General features: G+C 42.9%; 1 protein-coding gene across 3 annotated transcripts in view; it reads left to right on the forward strand.

Moving 5' to 3' along the window:
- The window catches only part of PARVA (parvin alpha), a 57,325-nt gene that overhangs the window by 23,530 nt on the left and 5,893 nt on the right, over nucleotides 1-27,902 (forward strand). Inside the window, exons 1-10 of one of the 3 annotated variants that reach the window (XM_058845230.1) lie at nucleotides 3,731-4,172; nucleotides 7,080-7,209; nucleotides 14,962-15,051; nucleotides 15,151-15,221; nucleotides 15,826-15,928; nucleotides 17,796-17,936; nucleotides 19,935-20,050; nucleotides 25,301-25,359; nucleotides 26,184-26,203; nucleotides 27,360-27,421. In XM_058845230.1, the coding sequence (XP_058701213.1) occupies nucleotides 15,045-15,051; nucleotides 15,151-15,221; nucleotides 15,826-15,928; nucleotides 17,796-17,936; nucleotides 19,935-20,050; nucleotides 25,301-25,359; nucleotides 26,184-26,203; nucleotides 27,360-27,421 (579 nt within the window). In that variant the 5' untranslated portion in view covers nucleotides 3,731-4,172; nucleotides 7,080-7,209; nucleotides 14,962-15,044. Of the gene's footprint in view, nucleotides 1-3,727; nucleotides 4,173-7,079; nucleotides 7,210-14,961; nucleotides 15,052-15,150; nucleotides 15,222-15,825; nucleotides 15,929-17,795; nucleotides 17,937-19,934; nucleotides 20,051-25,300; nucleotides 25,360-26,183; nucleotides 26,204-27,359; nucleotides 27,422-27,902 lie in introns of those variants that run through there. The other 2 variants (XM_058845221.1, XM_058845214.1) reach the window with 2 other exon arrangements.

Here is a 27,902-nt window from a genome sequence, read left to right on the forward strand (position 1 = left end):
CCTGTGTGTTTAGGGAAAAAGGCAATGGGCCTGCCTGTGTTCAGCAACACTTGGACCTTGCAAGGTGCATTGCAAATAATAATTTGGGGTAATTTGGGATGGTAACATTCTGGGAGAGCTGGAATTCCTCAGGTTCTTGTCAATGCATTTTTGCCATGTGTCAGTTATAGGTGAGCTGTGCCACCTCAGTAGTATTTCATTTTTCAACTGTCTAATTTTTTTTTTTTCCATTTGCCACCTCGATCTAGTTGGAATTGCCTCTTTTAGGTGACTTCTGTCAGCATTCAGGTGTGTTATTTGGGAAGGACACTGTTTGATAATTTGCACATCTGAAAACACAACTCTGGTGTCCCCCCTCTCCCTGTGCATCACACAGCCCGCGCTGGAATTCCTCCTGTTGGGGTTTTTGGTGGGGAGGGGAGGTAAATGTCACCTGTACCCTCAGTGCCAGCCCTGAAGTCCCAGGTGCCAGGCTCATGCCATCCTCTGGAGGGCAGGGGAAGGCACAAGGGCAGTTTGAAGTCGCCTCTTTCCTCCCTGCAGCTGCACCAGTGGATGTTGGCACTGTCCTGTGATTTCTCAGTGAACCAGCACTTTGTGTTACCCCAGGTTTATATGGCTCTTGTTTCTGCTTATGTATAACATGCAAGGTCTGTCATCTTGTCTTCCATTTACATGATTCCTGGCATTTTCAATTCAGGTAGATTAGATTTAGACTTTTTGTAATGAATCTGCATCATTTTGTGTTCTGCCTGCTCCTGAAATAGCCCGAGGGAACCTGGTAGACACGATTTATGTGTATCATTTAGAGGCATAAGAAAGCATCTGATTGATTTAGTTTTTCTTTTGTTAGCTCTTTCCTATCATTCTAATCATGGTTTCACTGTAGCATCACACCATTGAGGAAAGTATGGCTGTTCAAAGGCAGGATGCTTCCGTGTTTAGAGGTGGTGATGCTTAAGGGAAGATGGCCTGGAGGTCTTTACAGCAGATTTTCTGCTCGTTCTGGTGTAGCTCAGGTCGTAGTTTGCAAGGCAGAAAGATGCCTGGCATTATTCTAACCAACAGTAATTTTATGAACTCATTCTTTGTGTTATTTCCTGCCTTCAGGAGGGTGTGCTGGGGGCAGGATGCTTCTGTGCAGCCCCAGGCTGGGCTGTGCAAAGCTGTTTGTGGGAAAGCAGAACTGGCTGCTGATGCTGCAGAGGGACTGAGGAGACCTGGCAATGTTTGTTCCTGTGCTGGTGCTTGGAGTCTTCCACGTGGCTTTTGGTCTCTGTCACTTCTACAGAGAGCAGAGAGAAGGAGACAGAAACATTGAGAAGCTGACCCTGTCATTTCCCAGTTGGAATCAATCAGTATGAGCAGTAAGGTCAGTTCTCTGCTGATGTCAGTCAATGCTCTTCTCTTGGCTTTAGTAAAGCTGTGCCCATCTGCAGGAGCTGAGAATTAAGAAGTTGCTCTCCTCCCAGCCTTTCTGATGCCTTAACATCACTTTTGAAACATGAAAAGTCCTGTTTCAGGTCTGGGTTGTTGGCTTCTGTGTTTAAATTGAAGGCTTGTCAGTCCTCATGTGACCAGCACTCTGAAGAAGATCCACGAGTGAGGTTAGGTGAAACTGGGGTTTTTTTCCCTACTACTATCTGGATTTTCTCAGAACCTAGATAATTTTATCCCATTTGCATCAAACATGCAGGTAACTTTAGAATCCTGCATCTGTATTGTTTCTAGAGAAGCAAAATAAAATTACAAATGACAGTAATTGACATTACATGCTTTAATTGAATTTCCTCCTCTGTGAACCAAAACCTTTTAACCAAGTATTGCAGTGCTATTTCTGTATTTATTTGTTACATGGGTTAATGTGCTATGTGGCAGATCCAGTATTTATCCATTTTCACAAATTAAGCTATCAGTGTCATGTTGCCTTTGAATTGTTTCCTGTATTGATGGCCAAAACAGCTTGAATAAGACTTTAGTCCTCCCTGGCTATATTTCTGTTTTTACAAAGCTGAAAATTGCGGGGTTGAAAATGAGCCCTTAGGAACAGTTTGGGAAGCTCGAGGCCCAAAGCATCTTGCAGTGTGCTGCTTTCCTCCCTGCACTGAGCTCTGCTGAGGGAAGGGAGAAGTGCACAGGCTTCTTGAAAGCTGATCTTGTTGTTGTTATATTACAGGAATTAGAAATCAAGCCCTGCTTGAGTTTATGTTGGTGGCAAGTGACAATGGATTACAGAGAGAAGGAGCAGAAATTCTAATTCTGGCTCCCCAGGCTGTGCACTTCAGACCTGCTGAAGTTGTCAACTTCTTGCCACGTTACCCTCTGAGAAAAGAGCTCTGCTTTAGCTAATTTGCAACTTTCTTACTCTGCTGTAACCTCACCTATTACCTGGGCATAATCTTCTGTCTGCTTCTGTAGGTATAAAAACTCAGCTAAAAGAAACAGATTTCATTTACTGTTTTTTGAACTTCTGTATGTGCAAAAAACCACCACTTTATAAACAGATATAAATAATCACTTATAGGTTGAGTTGACTTGCACAAGGTGGCTGTGACTTCAGACTTCATGAATTCTCTTAATATATAATAATTTTCAGCATTCTTCTTGACATTTCAAGTGAAGCATTGTTTTCCTTTAGCTGTGCTTGTGTCCCAAGCAGGATTGCCATAATGAAGTGTCTGGGACACTCAGGATTCTGTTCAGAAATGAGGAGCAGGAAAGCTTGGAAGAGAGCTGCCAGCTGAGTATTGTTTGTAATTGAATGCTGTTATTCAGCAGTGCAGGTTCCCAGTGCCAGAAGGCAGTGGCACTCCAGGAGTGGGAATGGGGAGTCCATGGCAGCACGAAATTGAAATGCTGGCAGGGAAAAAGGCTTTGAGGAGTGACCCAGAAGCTGCAGAGGGATGTGATCAGAGACTCCTTGGAGCTGGCAAAGAGCTGCCAGAACTGATGAGAGCTCTGAGGCTCCTCTGCAAGGAGTCACATCTGACACAGAACCTGGGGGAGGAATGTTGTGTAGCACAGCAGAATAACCCCAAACTGCAAACACCACTCCCTGCTCCATACTTGTCTTTTGGCACGGGTATTTTAAGCAGAGTTCCACTGGAAATTAGAAAGGTAACTACTTTCCATGACTTAGAAAGGAGCCAGGGATGTGTCACTTCCCCCCTCTTGCTCCAAGTTGAAGCAAACACTTAGACATTTTATAGCTTCTGAAAAGTTCTAGTCTGTAGAAAAACCTCACAGGAATTTGATTTTTAGCCCAAGTAAGTAGTTGCTTTAGATTATATTTTCATTACTTTCCCCCTTTGGAAGAACCCATAGACCATAAAACCAGTTTATTTCTTACCAGTAGTTTATTATTCTTTTGATGGCTCATACCTCTCCTTTCCTCTGCTTTTTAGATTTTTATATTCTTTTGCCTGTTTCGGGGCTTAATCCATTTCCATGGGAGTGTTGCTAATTATTTCAGTGGGGAAGTATTTGTAGAGAAAAGAATACTGTGATCAGGATCTGAATTTGGTAATATTTGGTAATATCACATGTGAGTCTCAAGTCAGACAACAGGATTTGAGTAACTCCCTTTGATCAGACTTTGCTTCACAATAACAAAAACTAAAAATAAAATTTAAAAAAAACTAAAAAAGAAAGGAAAAAGAGAAAGAGATTGCCCATCGCCTACCCAATGTTGCAGTGTCTATGCACAGACTTTTCCTGTGACTTTATTCAGTTACAAGGGGAAAAGGTGCCCAGAACAGAAACAGACTGGAGTTTATAAAAACGTGTCTTCTGCACTTGCCCTTTGAGCACTTTGCTTAGTTGTATGACTGATAACAAAAGCACACAATCAAAAGTGCATCCCAGCCTTCAGAACACAATTCAGCAAGCTGCAAAAAGCAGATTTAGTTTCTTTTGCAGCTGGTCTATGAGTCTCATGTGGCATCATATTAAATTATATAGGCAGTCAGTCGCTTGTTCTGAAGCGATGCTCTGAGCCGGGAGTTGTGATGTGCTTGGACCATTCTGGTGGAAAACAGGCTGGAAAGCTAAAACAGCTCCTCTGAAGAGTGCCAGGGGCTTCAAACTCCTCCAGGACTGCAGTTCCCCCTGGGATGCACTATGAGGGTGGCCCAGCGACCCTACGATGGGCTGTGGAGCATTTTGCCCTAAAGGTAGGAGCCCAGACCTGGTTGTTTTGCTTTTCTGGTTATTGCTTTCTGACTCTCTGTTTTTACAGTGCTGGTTATTTTTGGTGTGCTGAAGATAAGAATGAGGATTTATTTTCTTCTTACTCCTGTCAGACTGTGCTTTTCCTGGGTAAAAGAAGAAGAAAATAGAGCAGTCTGTTAATATTTAATGTCATTCCATGAAGGTATTTCTGCAATATGAACTAGAATTAGCTGTTTCATCCTAGTGATGTTTCGTAAGATTATGTGTTCCTGTTAGCTTCAGTTTGGTACAAATGCAGTCTTTGGGTAACACTGGCTCCAATGTGAAAACAGTGATTTTTATCAGCTGAGTTCCACTCAGGGAGAGTTGACATTTGTAGTCAAAAGCAGGCTTGGGCTAGCAATTCTCAGATGGGCTATGTGTTAATGCAGTCAGTAAGTTTTAATATTAATATTCATTCATTCAAAATGAAAACTTCCTGGTACTGTGCACTTTCTGAGAGGAGCAGTAACACAAACTTCCTTCAGACTTGAAAGCTGAAGGCTGCAGATTATTCCTGGGAAACTCCAGATGTGTTAGTGCCATGGAGTAAAACCCATTTGAGGTTCTTTATCCACCTGCAAAGTAGGAAATGCTACAGCCACAGGAACTGTGGGTGTGCTTGTTGAAATTGGTACAGTGGAAAAATGATGAAATTGGTACAGTGAAAAAATGATGAAATTGGTACGGTGAAAAAATGATGAAATTGGTACAGTGAAAAAATGATGAAATTGGTACGGTGGCAGTGACAGCCTCCCAGGAGATGCACTCAGCAGGGAGGAGTTCACACAGGGCTGCTCTGAAATTGCAGCTTGTTGGAGATGTCTCAGAGGGGACAGTGCATGTGCACTTTGGGGCTTCACCCTTGCTGTTTTCCCAGGAACACCACGCTCAGATGGACAGCACAGTCAGTGATTTGGTTGAGACAGGGTGTTTGGAAGCTGGAGCAGCTGCTTGATTTTGTAAGGAAAGAAGCAGAATTAGGAATGCAGGCAGGGTACCAGGCAGGGCCTGTCAAGGGCGAGCCACGGGGTTGGATGAAAATCATTTCTACTGGTTTATATGGAAAAAAAGAGTGTTTTCTTAGCCATGCTATGGGTTTGGAAAGCAAGAGGTACAGGTATTCCTGTCTGCTCTGTCAGGCTATGTAACCTTAGAGACAAGCTTTTAAGGCTGGATTTGGAGTGCCAAGCTTCCATTTTACAAGTGCAATTTGTCTCCAGAAAGGAAACATATAGATGTGTTCCTTAAACTAGAATTGTGGTTCTTTTCCTGTGCTGCAGAATGAGGATACTGCTGTTTTCTTCTGTTAAATGAATTAATTCTGATTAAGGGATTTGAAAGCCTAGGCTGGAAAGTGTTGCTGTATTTCCTGTGCAATTTGAGAACAAATCCTGCTTTCCTAAGCCAAACACAATTTCTAGTTTTTGCTACCAAAGTCCTGTCTTGCATCATCATCTTACACTTCTGTGTAAATGCATTTTAGGGGGATAGCACAGCCACACTATTTACTGATCACACTACACTGTGATTTATGCCAGCTGACCAAAGTCCTCCCTCCAGCCAGGGATTTCCACAGACAGCCCTGACACGTCCCTGCTCATCCCTGGGCTACCCTTAGTGCTGTATGGCTGGGAAAAGCAGAGGGGCTTCCTCACACCACATAAAAAGGAAGTTTCCCTTTTCTCAGGAAATGCTTTTCCCTTTTTCCCTTTTTCCCTTTTTCCCTTTTTCCCTTTTTCCCTTTTCCTCTTTTTCCCTTTTTCCCTTTTTTCAGTCAAGTGCTACAATTTCTGCTGTCAAATGCACATTAACCTCCACGTTGGCCTAGAGAACCCAGTTTAGTCTTCAAGATGCTAGAAGATATATTTCTTCCATTTGAAGGTTTTATTTTGCTGCCCTTTACCAAATCCACCCTTTTTTCTTTCCGAAGGCAGCTGGGTTCTGTTGATCCAGCCAAAGCCACAGCCTGGTTTTGCCATGCTGGAGGCCTGTCTTTAAATCCCAATTCCCACATTAGATCCCAGTTCTGTCCTTGACTACAAACTTCAGTTCCCTAGGACATATTGCAGAGACTTTAAGAAGTCATCCTTGTGTTAAGCAAAAATATTAAACATAGCAAGAAGTTGGAAATATTTAAAGTCAAGGGGAAAACCAGAATTTAATGTTGCAAGTCAATTCTGCCCCTGAATGTGAGAACCATGGTTGGACACTCAGCATTGACACAGAAGGTGGCAAAGAATGAAACTACCAGCTATGAAAATAAGTAATATATCTACATACTTGTATTCATTATTATTTTAATTTCTTCAAGTGACCCTTATCCCATCTCTATTTCTCCAGCCTTGGTGTCGACCCCAACCTTCATCCTGGTCCATTTTGATGGTAAAGAAAGATCTTGAAGCATGAGAAGCTCTCATAAGATACTAAAGTGGTTCAGGGGTTTTTTGGTTTTTTTTTCCCTTCTGGCTTGTAGAAATGCTTGGCCACTTCTTACAGATCTTTTAATCCTTTGTCACAGAATCTTTCCCTGAAGGTGATGAGGTGCTTGTCTCAAGACACAAGTAGCTCTAGGAACTGCAGTTTGAAGATGGGAGCCATGTGTGACACATAAACCATTTTGTAGTCTCTGAGAAGGAGCTTTAACTTTCCAGTAAAAGTAGTCATTTTTCTGTTTCTTTCAAGAAAAAACTGGATTACTCATTTGGATTACTGACATACAGTGGGTCTCTCGTAACTCTCTTAACTTTTCTCCTTCAAAAACAAGGCTTATATATACAGGAAGAAAAGAGCAAGAAATTCAGGAAACCCTCAGCTTGCTACTAGTGTGCCCTCACATTCCTGAGAACTATTTTTGGGTTTTCTCTTAGGAATAGCTAGAACTTGTTGAGCTGGGAAAGACTTCTTGGAACAGATCCTTGGTTTTGTCTTCTCCGCATGAGCGCCTCTTGTTGATGTTGGAATAGCTGCTCTTAGCTGCTTGGTGATTCACAAAATGAGGCAAGTCAGCCCTATAAAATCTGCTTCTCCACTCCACAATGTTTGGAAAAAAATGGTTGCAGCAAGCTGGTGAGCGTGTGAGAAGAGCAATTCCCTCTACTCAAGAGGTCTGTCTGCCTCTCCTCTGGGGATTGCAGTTTGTTGTGACTTGAGAAATACCCAAATGTGGGTGAGGAGGAGGATACAAATGCTTTCCCCTCTTCTGTGTATGGCCCCAAGCACTCTGTAGTTCTGAGATCCCTCAGTAAATCCTTTCAGAGACCTCTCAGTTCGTACCTCAGCACTCTGGAAATCTCAGTTGTCACAGGATGTGTTTCCATGAGGTGCTTTGCTATCACAGCATTTGTTTCCATAAAGGATTTTGCACGTAGGGATACCCTGTGCAGAACGGCTAACAACCTGTTCCTGGTGCACAAACACCCTACCAAGGTGCACAAACACCCTACCAAGGTGTCTGAGGCTCTCTGGAGTTTGTTTTGGGATCAGATTCCACACAGCACATTTTGATAAGAACTTGGAATGGGCACAGCATTTCTCATAGGCATGGCTGGTTCTTCACTGGGAATAAGAAGCAGCATCAGTTGACCTCTTGTCTGTATTTGTTCCCAAAATTGTCTTTTGGGATTTTTCAGCAGGGTTTGAAACACTCCTGTAGGGTGACAGGCTTTTCAAACGTCTGCAGACACTGCTTATGCATTTTAAAAGATGTGTTGAGAGGATGTGGAGAAGGAATGAATGGAATGACTGGCATCTGTGTTAGCTTGGAACTTCACTGCTTATTACCTCTTAGAAACTGCAGGGAAATTCTGAGAAAGAACCTTCATCCCAAATGAAATGTGAAAGCCTGGAAGGCTTAATGAAGCTGGCAAAAGAGAATCACATGTACTCTTTTAAAAAAGAACTGAGTTTGCTTCCTGATTTGTTGGTTTTTACCTACCCAGACCAGACATCTGTCTGTCTGTCTGTCTGTCTGTGGAGGGCTTTTTTCCCTGCCAATTGCAAAAAAAAAAAAAAAAAGAAAAAAAGAAAGGAACAGCAAACAAGTCACTGAAGGACTTGGGAGCGGCTTTGGACTTTAAAGAAAGTTCAAGGCAAAAGGCATTTAATTTGTTTTGCATACATGAAAATCAAATCATAGCATTTCTCCCATCTTTTTTTGTGAACAGCATTACTCCTGTTCCTTTTGTGTGCATGCCATGTTTGGTTTAATGGAGAAATGAGAAAAGAAAATAGATTCTTTTTTTGGAGGTTGAGTACTAATGCAGAAACATTAAAGGCAGGCACATTGTTGTCAGCCAGTTTGCATATTTATTTACTTTTACAAATGGTTGGCTTGGAGTCAGCAGTTAATGGAATGAGAATGATGTTCCTGTACAGATCATTTCCTGAGAAACATTTTCAATTACAAACATATCTCTGCTTTTCTTCCCTCATTTGTTATGTCTCGGAGAATAAATGGGGAGTAGCATTTACAACTTAAGGTTTATGTTCTGAAGACAATTTTAACAATGATCCCCACATAAAAAGGCCCTTTTGTAGTTGCAGACATATGTTTATGATGTTTTGTGCTGTGAATATCAAATTTCTGGTGGACGCTGTGTCACACTCTGCAAACTTGTAAACATCTATAAATCCATTGGATCATTTTAGTACCATGTGTAATGCAGATTTATTGTCTTTTGTGTGGATTTCTTTTGTTTCTGAGTTAAAGTTGAGCTGCCAGAATCCATGTTTAATGAATTATGTGTTCCAGAAAATTAGGCAGTGCTATTTTAGATTTATATTTTCTTTTCCCTTTGTGGACTTACAAGATGCACATGCACAGGTATTAGAAATTAACATTTTGGATAGGTGGCCCAGAAAGGAATTATGTAAGCTTGCTTGACTAAATAGAATAATTCTATAAAAACCTGAAGTATGACTTTTGGAAAATGTTTTTGCTCTCTTTTTTCTCTCATTCTCCAGCTGTCTTAAGTAATTTGGGTCTGTTTTCTCACTTACCAATACAAACCCAGAATTACCCAGTGGGATGACATCAGTTTCTAGAACTGGGGTGTGTGAGAGGGAGCAGGAGTCACACTGCTGCTTTTTCACTGACTTTTTGGTCCAAATCAGCACAAATCCACGGAGATCTGTGTGGATACAGTCACACTCAAATCTGCATTATGGACCGTCAAGGCAGGAGAAGAACTAGAGCTGCTCTTGTGCACCAGTGGTTACAAAAGCAAACCATCGAGGCCATGGGCATTCACCAGAAATTTGCACCCAATAGAGGGAATGTGAAAGCAAAACCCCATTCATCTACATTTGGCTCAGCTATAATTGAGTGTGTGTCTTATACAAGAGCAGTGAAGACATTTTGATCTGAAAATCAGCATTTTTCTAATCTGGCTGTAATTTCTGGCTGCATATCTCAATGTATGTACCATAGGTATGCATGTTTGAGTGTGGGCATACATACAAATCCCCAGGGTTATTCTATAATATATTCATATAGGCAGTATGATGTCTGCACTAGCCTTCCAAATGGTGCTTGTTCCAGGAAAAAATAGCTTAAGGTAGAGACATGACATGTAAAACTGTAGCAGTTTAAAATATCAGGTAGATTTGGACTTTCTTATAGAAAGCTTAAACTCTTGGAGTTGTATGAATGTCAGAAAATCCCAGCTTCCACAAAAAAAAAAACCTCAAAAAAAAAACCAACCCCGAAACAAAACATAAAACCAAAACAAAACAAAAAAACAAACAAACCAAAAAACACCAAAATAAACAAATAAAAAAACCCAATAAATTAAAAAAAAAAAGAAAAAAAAAAGAAAAAAAAAAGAAAATAAAACCAAACCCAACCCAATACATGTGAAACCTTCAAAATGATGAAGAGCTTGAATGGAAAACCCTTATGCTACAGAAAGAAAAGCAATTAAAGACCAGCAGAAATGTTTTGTGTGTGTGTTTGTCTGTAGGTGTAGGTCTGTGTCTGTCTAAACCTCCTGGGTATGAAGGATTGAGGTCAGCAGCAGCGTGGCACTGTGCTGCTCCAAAATGATGCTTTGGTTCTGGTCAATCACACACTTTCAGAGCTCATCCATTCCTTACTCAGTAATTTTAATTTTGTAGGTACAGAAGCAGTTAGATGGGGAAGAGGCTGTTTTATCTGCATCTCACTGTATTTGTTTTGTGGTTCCTCAGATGGATATAAAACACATCTAAACCACAGAGAGTGCGCTGGGTGATGTGGCATTGCTGAGCTCAGTTAAATAATGAGCTGTGCTTCATTCAAATCAGAATAACTCTAAGCCCTGAATACTAAACAGGGCAGCAAAAAGCCTTCAGCACACAAAATAAATGAGTAAAAAAGCCAAATGAAACTGTCTAATAAATCCAGCGTGGAGCAACAGGCTGCATGTAGAGGAGGAATTAAGGCAATTTGGAGCGTGTGGGCAGCGCTCTGCTCTCAGATGTGCAGCTCCAGTGGCCCTTGGATGCACACATCACAGGGCAGGCTCTGCAGCACACGCCTGCCTTTGATAGCACAGGTTTATGACCTCGTAATCCTGGAGCATCTGAAGCAGCAACAATTCCATCCAGCTTCAAACAGCTGCTGGAGCTGCTGTGGATACAGGCTCATGGGCTCCCAGATTTGGTGCTGGCATGATGGGAGGAAGGCTGCTGACAGCTGATAGCAGTGGGGCTGCACTTGATTACATCACAAGAAATTTGGCACGTGGAGCTGAATCAGAAGCCTGAGCAGAAGTGTCCATTCCTCATCCAGAGTTAGAACTGGGACTCCAACATTGCCGATCCACAGAGATTTGTCTGGCCCAGATGTAGCTGTTGCTTTTAAAAGTGCATTCCCCCAGTTCCACTCAGCATGGTGACTGGAAAAAACCCCTTCAGGACTGGGTTTTGCTGTCCTGTCCTAAGGGATGAAGTCCCTGATCTTCCCAATATCAGCACCATGAGCGTAGCTGCTGAGCTGGGCTGGGGCTGGGTCGCAGCAGAGGGTGAGAACACCAAGGGGTCCTATGAATAATTGATTATTAATCAATAATTATCAATAGTTAACAATTAATAATTGTCCAGGGGCCAGGCACACAGCCCTGGCTGCTGTCCTGGGCAGGAGCAGCTCTCAATGCCCTGCTCTGGCTCCTGGCAGCCTGGGTGGTGGGGATGAGCTGCTGCAGGTGCATCCCATCCCCTCCTCCCTTCCTGCTCAAAGGCTTCCTGCAGCTTCTGCTGATGCTCCAGAGCCATTCTTCACAGAATTGTTACAAGAAATTAGATTATGTTACGTTTATTTCAGCTGCTGCAAAAATTGCCCCAATACTGTGTTTTTTCTTTTTATTAAAATACTTATTGCTGAAGTGATTTCCATGAAAATTAATTAAAACAAATTAATGAAAAGCAGCTGAAAAATGGACTCCTCTACTGAAACTGTGGTATGCAAACTCTTAACCTCAATCACATATTTGTGGTTGCTCTATAAACACCTAAGTGTATAGCAGTGATTTGTCACGGTGTTTTTTTGATGGAAATTCTGAGAAAGCAAGGCTCTACTACATAATACATTTTCTCTCAGTTTACATACAGCTTGATATAAACTTGATAAACTGCTCTGTTTAGTAGTGTGACTGATCTGCAGTTACATCTTTGCTCTTCAGTATGGGGAAAGAAATGAAAAAGATGCTGTTGCGTGCAGAGTTTCTCCATCATGTTTTCTGCTTGAGGGGGGCAAGAGGAACCTTTATTATGGGCTAATACCAGCCTGGGGATGGGTTGTGCCCTGCAGAATGCAGAGGCTGAGGGAGAGCTGTCCTCTCTAAAAGCTGGATCCATATGGGATATGGTGAGGCATCACAGGTCCCAGTCTGGATCACCTGGAGTGGTGCAGGGGAGCTTCTGCAAACAGCTCTGGCAGGTGTGGCGAGTGTCTGTGCTCACAGCAGTGTGCAGAAAGCAGAGCTCAGCCCCTGCTGTGCAGTAAATACAACACTTGCATTCTAGAACACGTCAATGTTTCAGTTCCCCGTGTATATTTATTATTATTTGTGTTCCTTGGTCCCTTTTGGCGCAGAGATGTGGCAGGGGTTTGTTTGCTCTCTCTGAGGATGTGATGGGGGTCAGGCTATGAAAGGCAGAATGTTGTGCACGTTAGAGGACAGGAATGGCCAGGTTCAGTGGGCCTTGGGAGGAATTCCTTACATAACTTTCAGCCTGGAGAGGTGCACTAGGTCTCCGTGGAGAATTGTGAGCAAGCTCTGGCAGCAGGCTGCCCCTGGAGAGGGGAACCAGAGGCTTTCATCAGTGTTCCTCCCTTGGAAACCAGCTGGCTGCTCTCTCCAGTATCCCCACCCTGGCAGAGCACCCAGCCCTTTGGGACAGGACAGCTCAGGGGGGCAGCTGGCTTCAACAGATTTTATTTACTGTGCCCCCCTTGGGACTGATGTGAGAAAATCCCACGTTTTCTGCCTGGGGAGCTTTGTGTGTCAGCCCTCCATGAGCTGAACATTTCAGAGCAGAAAGACCTCCACAGGGAGGCTTTCCACCCGCTGACATTTCTGTGCCCATAACCATTCTGAACAACAACAACAACAACAAAAACACCAACAAAAAACAAACAAACAAAAAATATCAAAGAGGTTAATGAAACCAGCAGTGATTTTCTCTAAGGAGTGCTGGCAGTTTCAACAATTGCCAGTAAGTGCAAGCAGTTCCCCAGACTGTACATCCTAGGCCAGCTTCATCCTTGCTGTAGCTCCTCAGAAGTCAGAGGAGCTACATGAGGGATTCATTTGGTGCATTGCTTTCAGCCATCAGTTCTGGAGAATATACAACAACCGAGGGAACTATTATTGTCAGCATTGTTTCTCCAGAGCTGCTCAGTGTTTGTGTGCTGCAGATAAATAAGCAGGGTGAGTGTGTGGAGTGAAGTTACGGGTTCAGTGTTGAGGGTAGTGGGTTTTTCAGTTATTTTTTGTACCACTAAAAGCAATAAGTGATCTAGCAGCCATTATTGCTGCCAGTCTTACATGGATGCTTGGATACAGCTACACAGATTGTTGAAGTGTGCACAGAAACATTTCACATGGCAGACCACAAAACATTTCATGGGGAGTAGAAAATACCTGGAAATTTCAAAGTCCTGTTTTATCACACCAGCTGACTGATTATCACAGTGCTCATGCAAATTTAGCTCTGCTTATTGCACCAAGGAAGTAAAGCTGATTTATGAGGCAGACATGAGAGCAGAGACAAGACAGAATCTTCAGAGGACTTCTCTGTTTTCTTAAAAACCAAATTGTCTCTGTAATTTTCAGAATAAGCTGAGGAAAGCATCAGCTGACAAATCTGAATTGCTGGCTAGTGAATCTTGCATCTGCACATAAATCAGATATTTCAGGACATGTCAGAAGGTGTGGACAGCCTGAACCTTTAGGCTGTATGTAGGATTGTTGGATCAAGCTGTTGAAGTTTAAACTCTGGCTGGGACAGATGAGCTGACAACCAGCCCTGTTCAAGGTGTGTGCCCTGGAAATGGAAAGCAGCATTTCTTACTGGTCATGGATGAGACAGTGAGCCCCTTTCCTGGTTTGGTAAATCAGCTTTGCACTGCTGTCTTGTTCACAGAGCAGGGCACAAACTGGTGTGATCCCTGTCCTGGATCCCTTGTCTTGTTCACAAAGCAGGGCACAAACTGGTGTGATCCCTGTCCTGGATCCCTTGTCTTGTTCACAGAGCAGGGCACAAACTGGTGTGATCCCTGTCCTGGATCCCTCCCTGCTCAGGGCTGTGTGCTGGCTTGCTGGGGCTTCTTGCCCTCTGCCAGGGAGGTGTGTTTGGGCAGTGAAGGAAGGGTTTTGTCTCTGCATCCTATAAAGTTTGGGTCAGCCAGAGGAGTGAATGGAGTTGCTCTGGCCTGTACCAGGGACAGAAGAGTGTCAGGCTTCCCTTTACAACATTCTCTGGATCCTTCTGCTCCTTTCTTCTCAAGAACGTTGATTTTTACAGAATTTGGGGACTTTGAGTAAGACCTTGTCCATATCTCCTGGCTCCTGCTGGCATCTCCAAACTGTGGGGTCTCAGATTACTTCCCCATTTCTTTGTCCAAGTTCTTTCTCAGCCTGTGTGGACTCCACACTCTCAGCATCCTACACTGTGTCTTGCTGCTGTGATTTCTGCCCTGAAAGGCCAAGAGCACAGGGCAGGAGCATCCTGCAGGCTGCTCCAGCTGGGCACTGCAGCCCCAGCAGCATCAGCAGCAGAATGTGCCTTGTGCTGCAGCTGCACCTCTGGTCTGGGATGGTTCCTCAGCCTGGGAACTCCTGCCTGGGCCACACCAGCTCTGCCCCAGGATATGCTCCAGAGCCTCGGTGACACTGCCAGCAATAACCATCTCCCTCAGCTGAAAAGATTCATTAGTGTTAAAATGTCACGACCATTAACATGCAAGTGAGCCTTTTAAAAATTTGAGGACAATGGGCCATATCCTGGAAGAGATTTGAGGTAATTGTGTTGGTTCCAGCACGATTATCCACGAACAATGTTCTCATACAAGTAAAGGTTTGTTGGCTGGGCCTCTCATTTCTGTTAGCTTTACTTTCCTGCTGTAATTACACCCAGTGGCTTATCTAATAGAGTCGTGTTCTTATAAAGAAATTAAGACAATTAATGCTACTTTTAGCGAGAGTGAAATAGTAAGTAAAATTAAATTGAAATTTGACCAAGCTTTTCTTTTTTTTTTTTATTTCCTAGTGTCTGAATTACAGGAAGAAGGAATAAATGCCATTAACTTACCTCTCAGTCCCATTCCATTCGAACTAGACCCCGAGGACACTATGCTAGGTAATTCACAGCAATTTTACATCTCAACGTGAAAGCCTGGTGTAAAATGAAGTGTTGTGCCTGGGATAGTTTCTAATGTTTTTCTTTTAAACCTTCCAGAGGAAAATGAAGTCCGAACAATGGTGGATCCAAATTCAAGAAATGATCCAAAATTACAAGAACTGATGAAGGTAATGAAAGCATGTAAACCCTCTCAGGGAAGTGGAACTATTTTTTAATGCCATCCCTGCCTCTTTCACTTGAGCACTTCAAAGCAGGAGTTAGATGTGAATTAGTTGGAACCACAGGGTGTGTACATCCCAGTGAGATGGGGAGGTCATTTGTGCCAGTATCTTTCTCTAGATGTGGCACAGGGAGACTTCAAAATTTCTGTTAAAATCCTGAGTCCAGAGTCTAAGATCCCCAACCTTAGATCACACTGGCTTTCCCTTGTCTTTGGGATTCTTGGGGTTTGGACTCCAGCAGGACACATCATTAAAATCAACTTCAGTGCCTTTTGCTTCATGGTAAGGTGTTAAAATGCTACTGGAAGCAAGGGAAGATTTCACTCCAGAAAACACTGCATCAGTTAGTGTTTGTCTAGACCTTGTGGTGCATTGGCACAGCCCCCTCAGATGAGTCTCCCTGTGTCTTTCCTGTTTGCTCCTGCAGGTTTGTCAGGCTGCATTTGGAGCCACTGCAGCTTTGGTATTCTTCCTGCTAAGAGAAACGACATGTGTTTTAAATTGCAAGTGAATAGTGCATAATACTGCCAAATTTGTGTTTCCCACATAGGTATTAATTGACTGGATTAATGATGTGTTGGTAGGAGAGAGGATTATTGTGAAAGACTTGGCTGAAGACCTGTATGATGGACAAGTACTGCAGAAATTATTCGGTAAGAAAAAAGCCACGTGCGCGGCATTGAGGCGCTTTGTCAATAAGTGTTCCTGTTCCTGCCCAGGAATCATCTTACATTTGTGCCACTAGGGGATGTAAAAATATTGTGTATGATATAAAAATATAATATATAAAAATAGCACTGTGTCCTGAGCCCCCTGGGCTGTGTGTGCAGCCCCAGTGCAGTGTGATGGGAGCAGCACAGAGTCTGCCTGGGCTGCTGCACAGCCAGGGATCTTGTCCTGGCAACAGCATTCACCCCAATTACATTTATTATCTGCACATGGGCTGCAAACTTCACCCTGTTATGAGTGGAAAGTAAGTTTGGAGGCATTCTCAGGAGCGTGGTGGATGTTTTTAATCTCTGCTCATTCCATGCTATAGTTTGTTCACGTCGCAGGGTTCCTCTGGAAAGTTGGAATTTCTTTCTGGTTTGATGTCTGGCTTTTAACATGACTGAGGTAATGGTGCCCAGTGGACTGCAAACTGAGCTTCAGCTGAGAAACAGATAGGGAAAAGAAACTGCTAATGCAGAGTTGGCATGTGCTTTTTACACTGTTGGCTTGAAGGCCATTTTCTTAGTTATTACAGCTCATAAAGTCTCCAGTAAATTTCTTACCAGTATCCTAAATGAGTCTTGAAACATCATGTGAGCACTTCTAATAAAGACTTCACAGACTATTCCCTTCTATGAATGGTTAAGCTATTGAATATACTGTGATGGACTGGATGTGCCCAGACTGAGCAATTGGATGGTCATGGGCAGACCTCCAGTGACTTCACCCAAAATCCAAAAAATGTGCAGTAGGCACAGCCTGACTCTAAATATGCATCTAGTGATCCAGCATTTATTGGCTTCAGAGGAATCTTTTCCACTGCCCTTATTTCCTTGTGGATCAGGTCTCTGATTACTAAATCTTCAGTCTTGTGGTGAGACTTTGCACAGACTGATTTCTGAGGAGGCAAAAGAAGCCTATGGAGATGGCAGCTCTCAGGCAGGACTAGGAGATGGCAGCTCTTGGGCAGAACTCTTAGGATAGTCATTATGTTGGTAGTTCAGGCTCACTCCCTTTGGGGAAATACTCAGTTGGCTTTGATGGGAACAAGATCAGCTCTTACCAAATAAGATATCTCTGAACAAGATATTCTTTTGTAGAAGTCAATTGGTAAGTGACCAAGCATTTTGTTTCTGGTGCTGCTATATTTTCATTGCTTGCTCTTTAAGGGTAAACAATAAACCATGTATGTATATACACAGCAATGTACTAATTGTAACAAACTGGTTCATAAATTATTTTAAAATCTACTACAAATTTGGAGTGCAGAAAATGGCTGTGGTTTCATAAAGAGAAATTGCCTGAGGTTTTAGCTGTTTTCATGAAAACTTGCTGGCCTTTCTTTGATGCATCCTCTGCCTCTATGAATATGGAATCACTTCTGTTTTATCACTAATAGGCCAAGTAAAATTTTTATCTCCTGTGTCCGAGGTAGAAGCTGGGAGGCTGAGACTGATGAATTAAATCTGAAAGTTGGTGTCTGTTTCCTAGCTTTGATGGCCTGCTTGCATGCAGAATAATCTTTATCTGGTGCTGCCTAAAGGGATTTGTAGTAAATGTTTGTCAGCCAGTGGTGTGGCACAGAGCAGTGCTTGGCCTTCCCCTTGGCAGTGTGCACCTAAAGGCAAAATGGGAACTCACCTCTAGCAGCTCAGAAGTGTGGAGGGAAAGTGGCTCTGGGGTAAAAAAACTTAGAAAATAAGCAAGTCTGATGTCTCCTGAATGTACCTCTGGGTGTATGGAATGTCTTTGTGTTCTTCATGGAGCTGACAATTGGTTTTCCTCCATTTCTTTCTTCTATCACTTCAGAGAAGCTTGAAAGTGAGAAGCTGAATGTTGCAGAAGTTACTCAGTCTGAAATTGCTCAGAAACAGAAGCTACAGACAGTGCTTGAGAAGATCAATGAAACCCTTAAACTCCCTCCAAGAAGCATCAAGTGGAATGTTGACTGTAAGTTTTGTTTGCTATACTGTTCTCATTTGGTGACAGCTGGGGATTCGTAGGTGCCACCTGGAATTCTGAAATATCCAACAGAAAGGGAGGGCTGAAACCTGGGATTTATGGTAGGAACTGCTCTGAAGGGCACTGCCAGATGTGCCACTCCACCCTCTCTATTGGTGCTCAGCCCTCAGTTTGAGTTAGGTGTCCTCAGAGTCCATCCAAGAGCGGTGGCTTTGCTCTCAGGTCCATCCAAGTGTGGTGGCTTTGCTCTCAGGTCCATCCAGGTGTGGTGGCTTTGCTCCCAAGTCCATCCAAGTGTGGTGGCTTTGCTCTCAGGTCCATCCAGGTGTGGTGGCTTTGCTCTCAAGTCCATGTGCCTGCCAGCTGAAGTCTGGAGTTGCTAAATTGCTTTGTTGAAACAGAGAGCAGTGGATGGACATTAGGAGAGTTAGGCCCAAGAACTGTGGGTGGAATTTGCAACAGAGATATGAGTAATATTTCTGACCATTTCAGGCTGAGTCTGAACCACCAGTTTTGATTATAAAACTCTCATCAAGACCAGTTCTGCACCCTTCCTGTTCTGTTGTATTAAGAATGAACATAGCAGTATCTAATAGAAATGCCTTCAGAGGCCCAACACAAGACACTTCACAGTATGTATTGCACAGAGCAGGTTATCAGATTTAGGAAATTAGGCCTCTTAATCTGTTTTAAGTTTGGTTTTCAGAATCATTTCATGTTGGTGAATCCTTGACCAGTACATGACATTTTCCCTGTCTCCTGTACCTGTCTTGTGCTGAGCAGTTTTGTATCCTGTTCCATTCACAACTAATTAGTAAGAAGGAGAGAAATATCTCGAGGGAGGAAGAGTGAACATTTGGCAATTTGACTTTCCCCTTTCTGTGGTCCTGCTGAATTTTTTGTCCCCTCCTTTTTCCAACCTCCCCCGAGTTTTCTTTCCATTCTCTGTTGTGCAGCTGGAGGCAGAGTGTTTGGAACAGCCTGACAATTTAAGTTCTAGCTTTAATGTAATGTTTTACATGTGTTTTAGAGCTGGAGAGACAGCAGCAGCTGGGCCCAGCTGTGGCACACACTCTGGTATCTTGGTGGTGTTCTGCTGAAGCAGCTCATCCCTGAGCACTCCAGCAGCCTCTGCCAGCAGTGCCACATTTTCCTGAGTGTGTATCTCCATGGCAGAGCTGAGACTTGCACTGCAGGATTGTGAAGAAGGGTATTTTAGGGAATCTGATCGTGTTTCAGCAGTGCAGGAAGGCAGTACTTCATGATTAGTTCAAGTACAAGAAACCCAAGTGCACTGCAGAGTCAAAGATCTTTTAGGAGTACTAAAGCAGAGTAGAAGAAGAAGAAAGGCAATAATAAGGATTGGAAATTATCCACATTCATGCCAATGATTTGATACTTGATCAAGGATTTCCTACAGTTTGGCTTTTGATGTCTTGTAAGTTGTGTTAGTGTTAACTACCCATGTTTGAAACCTGCTGCAAAAAAGCTTCAATAACAGAACCAGAACAACTTCATGAGGAATGTTTGAGTCATTGAGTTTAATAAGCTATTGCTTAAGGCTTGTGCCAAAACAGGCTCATTTATCATCCTGCAGACATTGTGACACTTAAAAATGAATAAGTGCATGTTATGAGTACAAAAATATCTTTCTGATAGTCCATAAATCCTTATTGAAATAAAGGGAATAAAAGAGAGGCAAGGAGAATGCAGAGACAGCACTTAAACTGTCGTACATAAAATCTGGTTTTTGGATTAGCTGTAGAGTTCCATCTCCAGAAGCCTGTGGCATCCAGACGTGCTGCAGAGCATTGGTGCTGACGCATCTTGCAGGAGACCACTACAGATGGGACTCCTTAAAAGCACCCCTGGCTCCAGGTGGCAAGAGGAAAAGCATCCCATAATCCCTACATCCTAAGCAGAAGTACAAATCTGTGCCCTGGTTACTTTGCAGTTGGTAACTTGTGCTTTTAATGTCTATTTCAGCTGTTCATGCTAAAAGTCTGGTGGCCATACTTCACCTTCTGGTTGCATTGTCTCAGTATTTCCGAGCACCAATCCGACTCCCTGACCACGTGTCCATTCAGGTGGTTGTTGTGCAGGTAAGAGGGAGCCCTGAACAGCTCTTGGTAGTGTTGTGGAGTTGCCTGAGGGGTTTCTTGAAAAATGCAGTTTCTGGCTGGGTGAGCACGCTTTGGCTGGCAGGGAACACAGGAGCATCTTCCCTGCTGACCTCAACCAGAAAAAGGCACCAGTGCTGGCCCAGACTGAGCTGTGCCTCACAGCATCTTACTCTGACTGTGACATTAAAAATATATGAAACATTATTGTTGTTGGAATGTGTTTATCACCCGGTACCATCTCTAGAATTATTATTTTCCCCATTTTTTGACGCTCTTCTCACTTGTGTAGAGATTCAAATCGTTCTTGGCACTGAATGATGAATTGTCACTGTTTATTACATTCACATTCATGTTAGGTGACTAACTATTCTTTTTCAGCCCTGTGCATGCTAATTTAGTCTGATTGCAGTGTTGGTTTTCTCAAAAGCATGCAAAAAAATCCCCGTCAACTAAATCTTTTGTCAGTCTCCTTATTAGAGCCTCATCCATTGAAACTCTTCATGTTTTTCTGTTCATCATTTTTCTTTCAGCTGAACTTGTGCTTTCTCTATCTTATTTGGCCTCTTCCCATTTAATCTGCTTTTCTTTCTCTCCAATTAACTTTGCCTTTATTTTTCACACTGCAACTGTCTTTATTTTTGTCTTTGAACTGATGTTACCCTGAAGTAACTGGTTGAAAGAGCTATTGCTCAAGTTTTGTGTGGCTGAAAATCTGCAAGACAGATCTGAGAAAGTAAACATTCTCTCCTAGAATTCAAATAGGACAAGTTTTGTAGCTTAGGGAGAAATGTGAAGGAGGGTCTCTGGTAAGTGTGTCGCTGATGTCTGGCAGTGACTCACTGACTCAGATTCTGCTTCAGGGGTTTCTCTACAGATGATGAAGGAGGATCCCTGAGAATCTGCACTTCTGTGTCCAGGGCTTCAAAGGAACATAATTCCTTTGGCTATTATAAATGTATTATTTGCACTGGTTTATCTCAAAGCTCCACCAAAACCAGCTTAAGAAATCTGGAGTGCAGTAAGCAGGGCATCTTTATGGTGAAAAACTAAATGAGAAAAATTTCTTTTCTAAAAGAAAGAACCAGAACCTCTGCTGTCATTCCATACCTCCAGACAAATTCCAGGTGAAATCAGTGGGCATAATTGTCCTCTTGTTAAACAGGCTGATGTAGCTCAGCAGCAAATCCACTGAAGTCAGTACAGATAAAGCAATTTAAAACAATAAGTGGTGGGAGAATCTGGCTCACTCTTAGTTGCACAGCTGCAGCTCAGGTGCCAGTGCTTTGCAGGGAAAGCAGTCACAGCAGAATAAAATCCAAGTAATGGTGAGGGAGATTCTGTCCTGCAGACCCTGACCTTGGTGAAAGGCAGTCAGTGGAGCTCCAGAGCTCTGCTGATTCCTGTTACCAGGGGATGGGGGCCAGTGTTTGCTGGAATTGTCTGAGACATTTCTCATTTTTATTTTAAGGTGGGTGAGGTTTTTTATTTTTATAAATTTGTCTTTCACGTCCTGTGGGACTGATTCTATATCATGCATCGTGTTCCCTTTGAGCTCACACGAGTTTTAATCAGCCATCAGCAGATCCTAAAGCCTAATTTAGTGGTCAGACTTGCACACTTCATGTTCCAAGCACTCCTGCATTCTGTAATCGAGCCTAGGGAAATTTTACAGACTCTGCAGTAGCTGGTTTTAAATTCTGCTGGGTGTGGTTCGATAAAGAGAACAGGAGAGAGACAGAAATGAAAGAACAAAGTACTTTTATGAACTCTTTTAAGAATGACTCCCTTAATTCATTTCATGATTTTGCTAGGCATAGAAACACATAAAATGTGAGGGTTGCTGTGCTGGCTGGATGCAGTTTATTGAAATAGAAAAGAAAGATATTTGTGAAACAGAAAATGTGCTCATGTCCAGCAGGTAATCAGCCGAGCTCTTCTGAAAGCTTGTTTCCTTTGGCTGTTTTGTACAAAAGCTGTTAGCAATGAGAGTGATACCAAATCTGGGTTTAAGCTGGTTTAGGAAAAAAATGTGATAGTTGGACCTTTTGTAGCTACTCTACTATTTTCTTTTCCTGCCTTACCAGTAGAATAAATAACTTTGAACAAAGCCCAGGCTTTGTGTGATCCTATCTACTGAAATGACTGAGAGCTTTTTTGGAGAGCTGGGCCTTGTCATCATTTTGCCTCTTCTTAAAAATGATGAATTTCTACCATTCAGGAATGGTCAGATGAAAATTGTTTGTGTCCAAGAGATGGAAGTCAGAGAGTGTAAGAATGCATTGGCAGAGCAGCCAGATTGGCTTCAGCACGTTCTTGGGTGCATAAACTGCACTTAGCCAAAGCTAGGGAATGATTGAGGTTAGATGAGTGTGTAAACCACAACTTTAATCAGAGATCACTGCTCTCACTACCTGGGAAGGTCTGAAATGTTTTGGAGCAGCTTTGCCTCCAGGTTCCAATGAAGTCTCCTCTGAACCTGCCGCAAATGTATTTGTTCTTTCAAGCTCCAGAATAATTCTGCATTTCATGTTGGTGGGGCAGTTATGAAATGTGGTCCTCCAGGTGAAATGAGTTGGAACAAGACACAGGCAAAAATCCAAATAATGGCCAGATTTTCAGACTGGGACTTTGTGGGGGAAATTAAGCAGTTGGCTCTCAGTTACATAAAAATGCTGGCACAGAAGGAGATAAGAAGAGATCTTTTCTATTTCCAGATGTGCTACCCCAGTTTCAGATTATTTTTTGTTTTGTTTTAGGTGTAGTTGGCAATTTTAAATGGCAAGTGATTAGGAATATCTTCAGGGCCTTCTGTGAAGTCTTTCAGCTGTGAGGGGAGAAAATGCCAAGCCTGTTCACCAAGGTCTTCTGTCCTCACTGGAATGCATGTCCAGCTTTTCTTTTTAATGGGGGATCTTGATTCGTGCCTCATTTCTCAGTGACTTTCAAACAGTTGATGTTGATTTTTATAGTTTCTTGTTTCAGTTTTAGCTACTGTTGCTTTTAAGGAAAGGAGCAGGCTGGGCAGTAGCAGCTCTCTGTATTTTTAGGAATGTTGTGTCATTCTCTGTCTAGTACAAGACAAACCTCACAATAGTTGCTAAGACCAGTGTTCTAAGGTCCATCCCTTTGGGAATTTGCCTGTCTCTTTACAAATCAAAGGTGTAGGAAGGTCTGTCTTGACATGTGCTGGTCAAGTAAGGGGATGCACGTTGTGTCTGGGCAGTGTGGAAATCCCATCAGTGTTGGTGCTCAGGTGCCAGACCCAAAACAAGGGCTTGGGATCATTTTGGTTTGGGTTTTCTTGTTTGTTTCTGTTGTTATTGTCAACATCAGGATTAAGGTGCAGATGTTTTTGTTTTGCTATCTATAAATCTGCAGCTCATCAGAAAGGGAAATATCTTTAATAGCAGTACAGGAGTATATTTTGGGCAGTTTTTGTGTGCTTGCAGAGAGCAGGTGAAGAGCATTAGGAACCTTTTTGTGCTCCCACGTTCCCAGTGTGATCAGTGAAAACTGCAGCTGGCCCTGCTGTGATGCTCAGCCCCTGTGGGAGATGGGAGCACCTTGCTGCACAAGGCATCAGTGGCATGGCAGAGCCATCATGAGGAGGAAATAAAAGTTTCCTTTCAACCTGCAGCAAGGGAAGAATAAACAAAAATACCAAACAGAGAGGAATTCCAGGCTGAGCTGGCACGAACCAGGCTGTGACTTGAAGTTACTTCAGTGGGTACTGGAGGCTGGACATGGAGATAGCCCTAAATTCTGTCCTTTTTGTTCAAATCTGTGTGACAGGCAGTGCCTCTGCAGCTGTTCTGTGCCCCCTCCTCCTGTACACAACACCCTGTACTCCCCTCTGCCTTTGGAGTGCTCCAAGGTCCTCCCTCGATGCATTTTTTACCATGTGCAAGATACTCACAAACAGGACTTTAAAACCAGCACAAAACCCCCAAAACTGTCATCTGGCTGAAAGGAGAGTTCACATCACTCCAAGTGCCAGTCTGGAGTCACCCCCAGGGCCACATTCAGCTTTTCTTGCAGAAATAAATGTATTTCTTGATACATTTTGGTAATGCAGTGTAGAAGGAAAAATAAATCAAGAAATAGATTTTAGCAGTGCAGTGTAGAAGGAATAGAGGAGCCTGGCTGTGCCCTCAGCACATCACATCACACACTGAGGACTGCCTCGGGTAGGGATGTGCTGCCTTCTCCAAGGGAAAAGGAGTCCCCAATTCACATGTCATGAAGGTCTTTTCTAAAAGGTTTTTCTCCTTTTCTCTTTCCCACATAGAAGATGAGTCTAGGCCCAGCATAAATCTTTTTTTTCTCATTTCTTTGTATGACAGGGAGTGAGGAATCATGAGTAATTGCCTAATGTCTAGACTTTAAATGGAGTTGTCAGCATTTCCCCGACTTTTTCTCTCTATACTGTGAATTTTTGGTAATACCAGCGAACAGAATTGACAGAGAGAACACAGAGAGAGGCAAAACATATGTGTGGTATTTACTGCAGCCCCAGATGAGTGTGATCAGCAAACTGAAACATTGTCAAACTCTTCCCAGTGCTTCATTCTGCAGCTGAGTCAAAGAGCAGTGGTTGGAGTTGGCTCCTGGGCACAGGCTCTGGACAGAGCCCCCTCAGCTCCTGCAGGAAAGAGCTGCAGAACATCTGCAGAACATCAGGGGCACTGCTGGAGCAGGCTGCCAGTGGGAATGGAAGCTCCATTTTGCCTCCTGTCAGAGCTCTTTGTCTGCAGAGAAAGGAAAAAAGCACCAAAAACCAGAGTATGAACAGGGCAGACAGAACAAACAGCCTGGGAGGAAGATTTTTGCAGAAGAGAATCCTGGGCACCACCTGCCAAGCTGTTCATTGAAATACAGGGCTTAATTTTGCTCACCTAGACATACCTCCACTAAAATACTTACATATGTGTTTGGGTGTTTCAAATGGCTCGCTGAATTGGGGCCTTTAAAAGAAAAGTGAATTAAGAACAATGGAGAAAGGAAAAGAAATACTTCCTTCTACAGGTGGAGTTTCGGGTTTCTTGTTAATGTATAAAAGAGTTCTCTGAAATACTTGCATGGTAAAATATTGTGTTACTGAAAATTGGTGTAAGAAAAGTTCTTATTCTGCAGGTTTCTTATCGAGTTGTGTTTGTGGATCACATTATGTTTGCTGCCCTCAGCATCAAACTTCTCTGAGAAAAATGTCCCTTTTTTTCCTTTTTCCAGAAACGAGATGGAATCCTCCAGTCTCGACAAATCCAAGAGGAAATAACTGGTAACACCGAGTATGTCAACACCACAATTGCCAGCAGTCCAGTAATTGAGCACAGATGTGTCTCAGAAACTCAAACATTTGCTGATATTTAGATTTCAGGCTTGGGGTTCCAGGGAAGATGATGCATCAGGCAGTGACTGCATTTTAGCCTTTTCAGGAGCTGCAAACAAGCATCTAAAAATACAAAAGGGGGAGGAAACAGGTGGGGAACCAAAGGTGGGGCTTTAGATGTGTAAAATGGTGGTGGTAAGCCCTGTATGTGCCACCTCACTGAACATTTTAGAACAGGAAAGCTGTTCCAAACCAAAAGAGAGCAGCAGTAGAATATCCTGGTTTCTAATTGAATGGAGGGAAGCTGCACTGCTGATTTATGATTAATCTGTATGGATTCATGTGTGATAGTTACTTGGAGGATCAACTGGAGCCAAATCCTGCAGTCCTAAAGAACCCAGCCCAAGCCTCGTTTGGGCTGGGTTTCTGTTGAGGTTGGTGTGGCAGATGCATCTTCAAAGCAGAGGGAAATGTTTCCACAAAATCAATGTGAAAAAGCCTTCTTTACTCAGGCAAGGTGTGATTTGATTCAAAGTAGGGAATGAGAGACCTGTGAGACTGTGGTGAAGCCAAGAGATATTATTCTGATAAACTCCAGACCAACCCAGATCCTCAGCAGGAGTAACTTGGTGAAGTTATTCACAGAATTCTCCTAATTCCATTAATCTCCTCCAGTATTCCCCAAGCTGAAGATGTTACCATGCATGCTGGGGATTTTTTGTGGGACAGTATCTGCAAGTGAATGATATGTAACTCTTTTGTTCTTTTCTGTTTTTCCCACAGGGCATTATCAGGAAGGCATGGTGAGTACATTTGATTCTTGTCTCTTCTCTTGACGCAGCCAGAGTGTACATGAGTTCTGCACTGGCTGCTCACTTGGATCAAATGGCAAGGAAGGAGAGGATTTCAAGTTGCCCTGGCAAATATACACCACAGGCTGCTGTGGCAGTTAACAAAAGGGGGGAAAACCCATTAAAATCACTCTGACCATCTTTAAAACAGATTTCATTGCTTTTCAGCACTTGTTAATTTGCATGTGCTTTGTGGTTTAACCTCCAGAACATCACTGCAGTGGTGTTAATGATGATGAGTTCCCAGAATGACGTGAAATGGTGTCTTATCACGAGCCAGCTGGTGAATATTGATATTCTACATCCACTGCCTGCTTTAAAGATGTTGAGTCAGTGTTCAGCAGCCCATGCAGTGCCCTGTGCCTCGTGTGTCTCACTGCCAGGACTGAGGGTGGCCAGCAGAAAACACTCACCTGAGCCTTGCTTGGTGTAAAGTCTGCCTTCTACAAATGCCTCTGGATCTACTCTAGCTTTAGGTTTTCTCTAAAGTGAGGGATATGAATGGCTATTTGCTGTCACTCAGGTGACTGTTGAACAGAAATTGCTCAGGAAAGGCTTTGGTGCCTTTATAAATTTTTCTGTTTTCTTCAGAAGGTGACAGCACTCCAGCCATGCTGCCTTAGGTTGGTTGTCTTGCTGCCAGTGCCCAAAATTGCATCTGAGAATAACCCAAAACATCTGTACAAAGGATTGTGTTGCAGATGTGTGACCTGCTTGAGGACCTTGATAATGCAGTCAGGGGCCTGTGGGGCAGATCTTCCTCTGTAGATGCAGTGGCTGATGTAAAGTCACGTTCTTCTGCAGAAAATGATTTGGTTCCTCTGGCTGTTTAAGAATTTGTCCATAAAGATACTGTTCTTTGCTCATTTTTGAGAAGCAGGGTCCTTAGGTAATCCAAATCCTACCTGAAAATGATGCTGTCTTGTGAATAACAGAGAAGAAGTTCCCAGCAGCTGGCAGCAAGGGAGGAGGATGCAAACTCCCTGGTACTTGGGGTACAGAGGCTGTATTGAACCATTTTGCTGAGTGTGTTGTCTCACATGAATGTGTTTGTTCTGCACTGGAACAACTGCTGCTCAGTATATTAATGGCCCTGGATGTTTTTCAGAACGAGATGCATTCGACACTTTGTTTGACCATGCCCCAGACAAGCTCAATGTAGTGAAAAAGGTTGGAAGGTTTTTATTTTTAAAATACCTAATGTGTTTGTGTGCATGGCTGTGTGTGTCAGATGGTGTGGATGTGCTGAGTGTGTGGGGGATGTAATGTATAGCTGCCAATGCTTTGCATACATTAAATACAATTAAGCTTTATGCTTAAATACACAAAGTCACGATTATAATGTTACATTTTATTTAATGTTTAGCAGCATTAACTTAACTTTGGAGCACGGAACAACGTAAAGTTATCAAAGTTTCCATCAGAAAAGCTCTCACAAAGTGTATGTTGAGTAGAGCCCAGCTGGCACATTGACTGTACTGATGCCAAGGAGATATCCAGTTTACAGCTGCCAGAGGTCTGACCCTGGAGTATTTTGGCTGCTGTCAGATTTGAGTGGAGTCCAATTACCCACTTCCCCATAGTCTGCTAAAAATGTGGGGGTTTTCTGTGTTTTAACAGTGTATTTTTATACATACATGTATCACATTCG

The sequence above is a fragment of the Poecile atricapillus genome, chromosome 1, assembly GCF_030490865.1.
Source record: "Poecile atricapillus isolate bPoeAtr1 chromosome 1, bPoeAtr1.hap1, whole genome shotgun sequence".
Taxonomy (NCBI): domain Eukaryota; kingdom Metazoa; phylum Chordata; class Aves; order Passeriformes; family Paridae; genus Poecile; species Poecile atricapillus.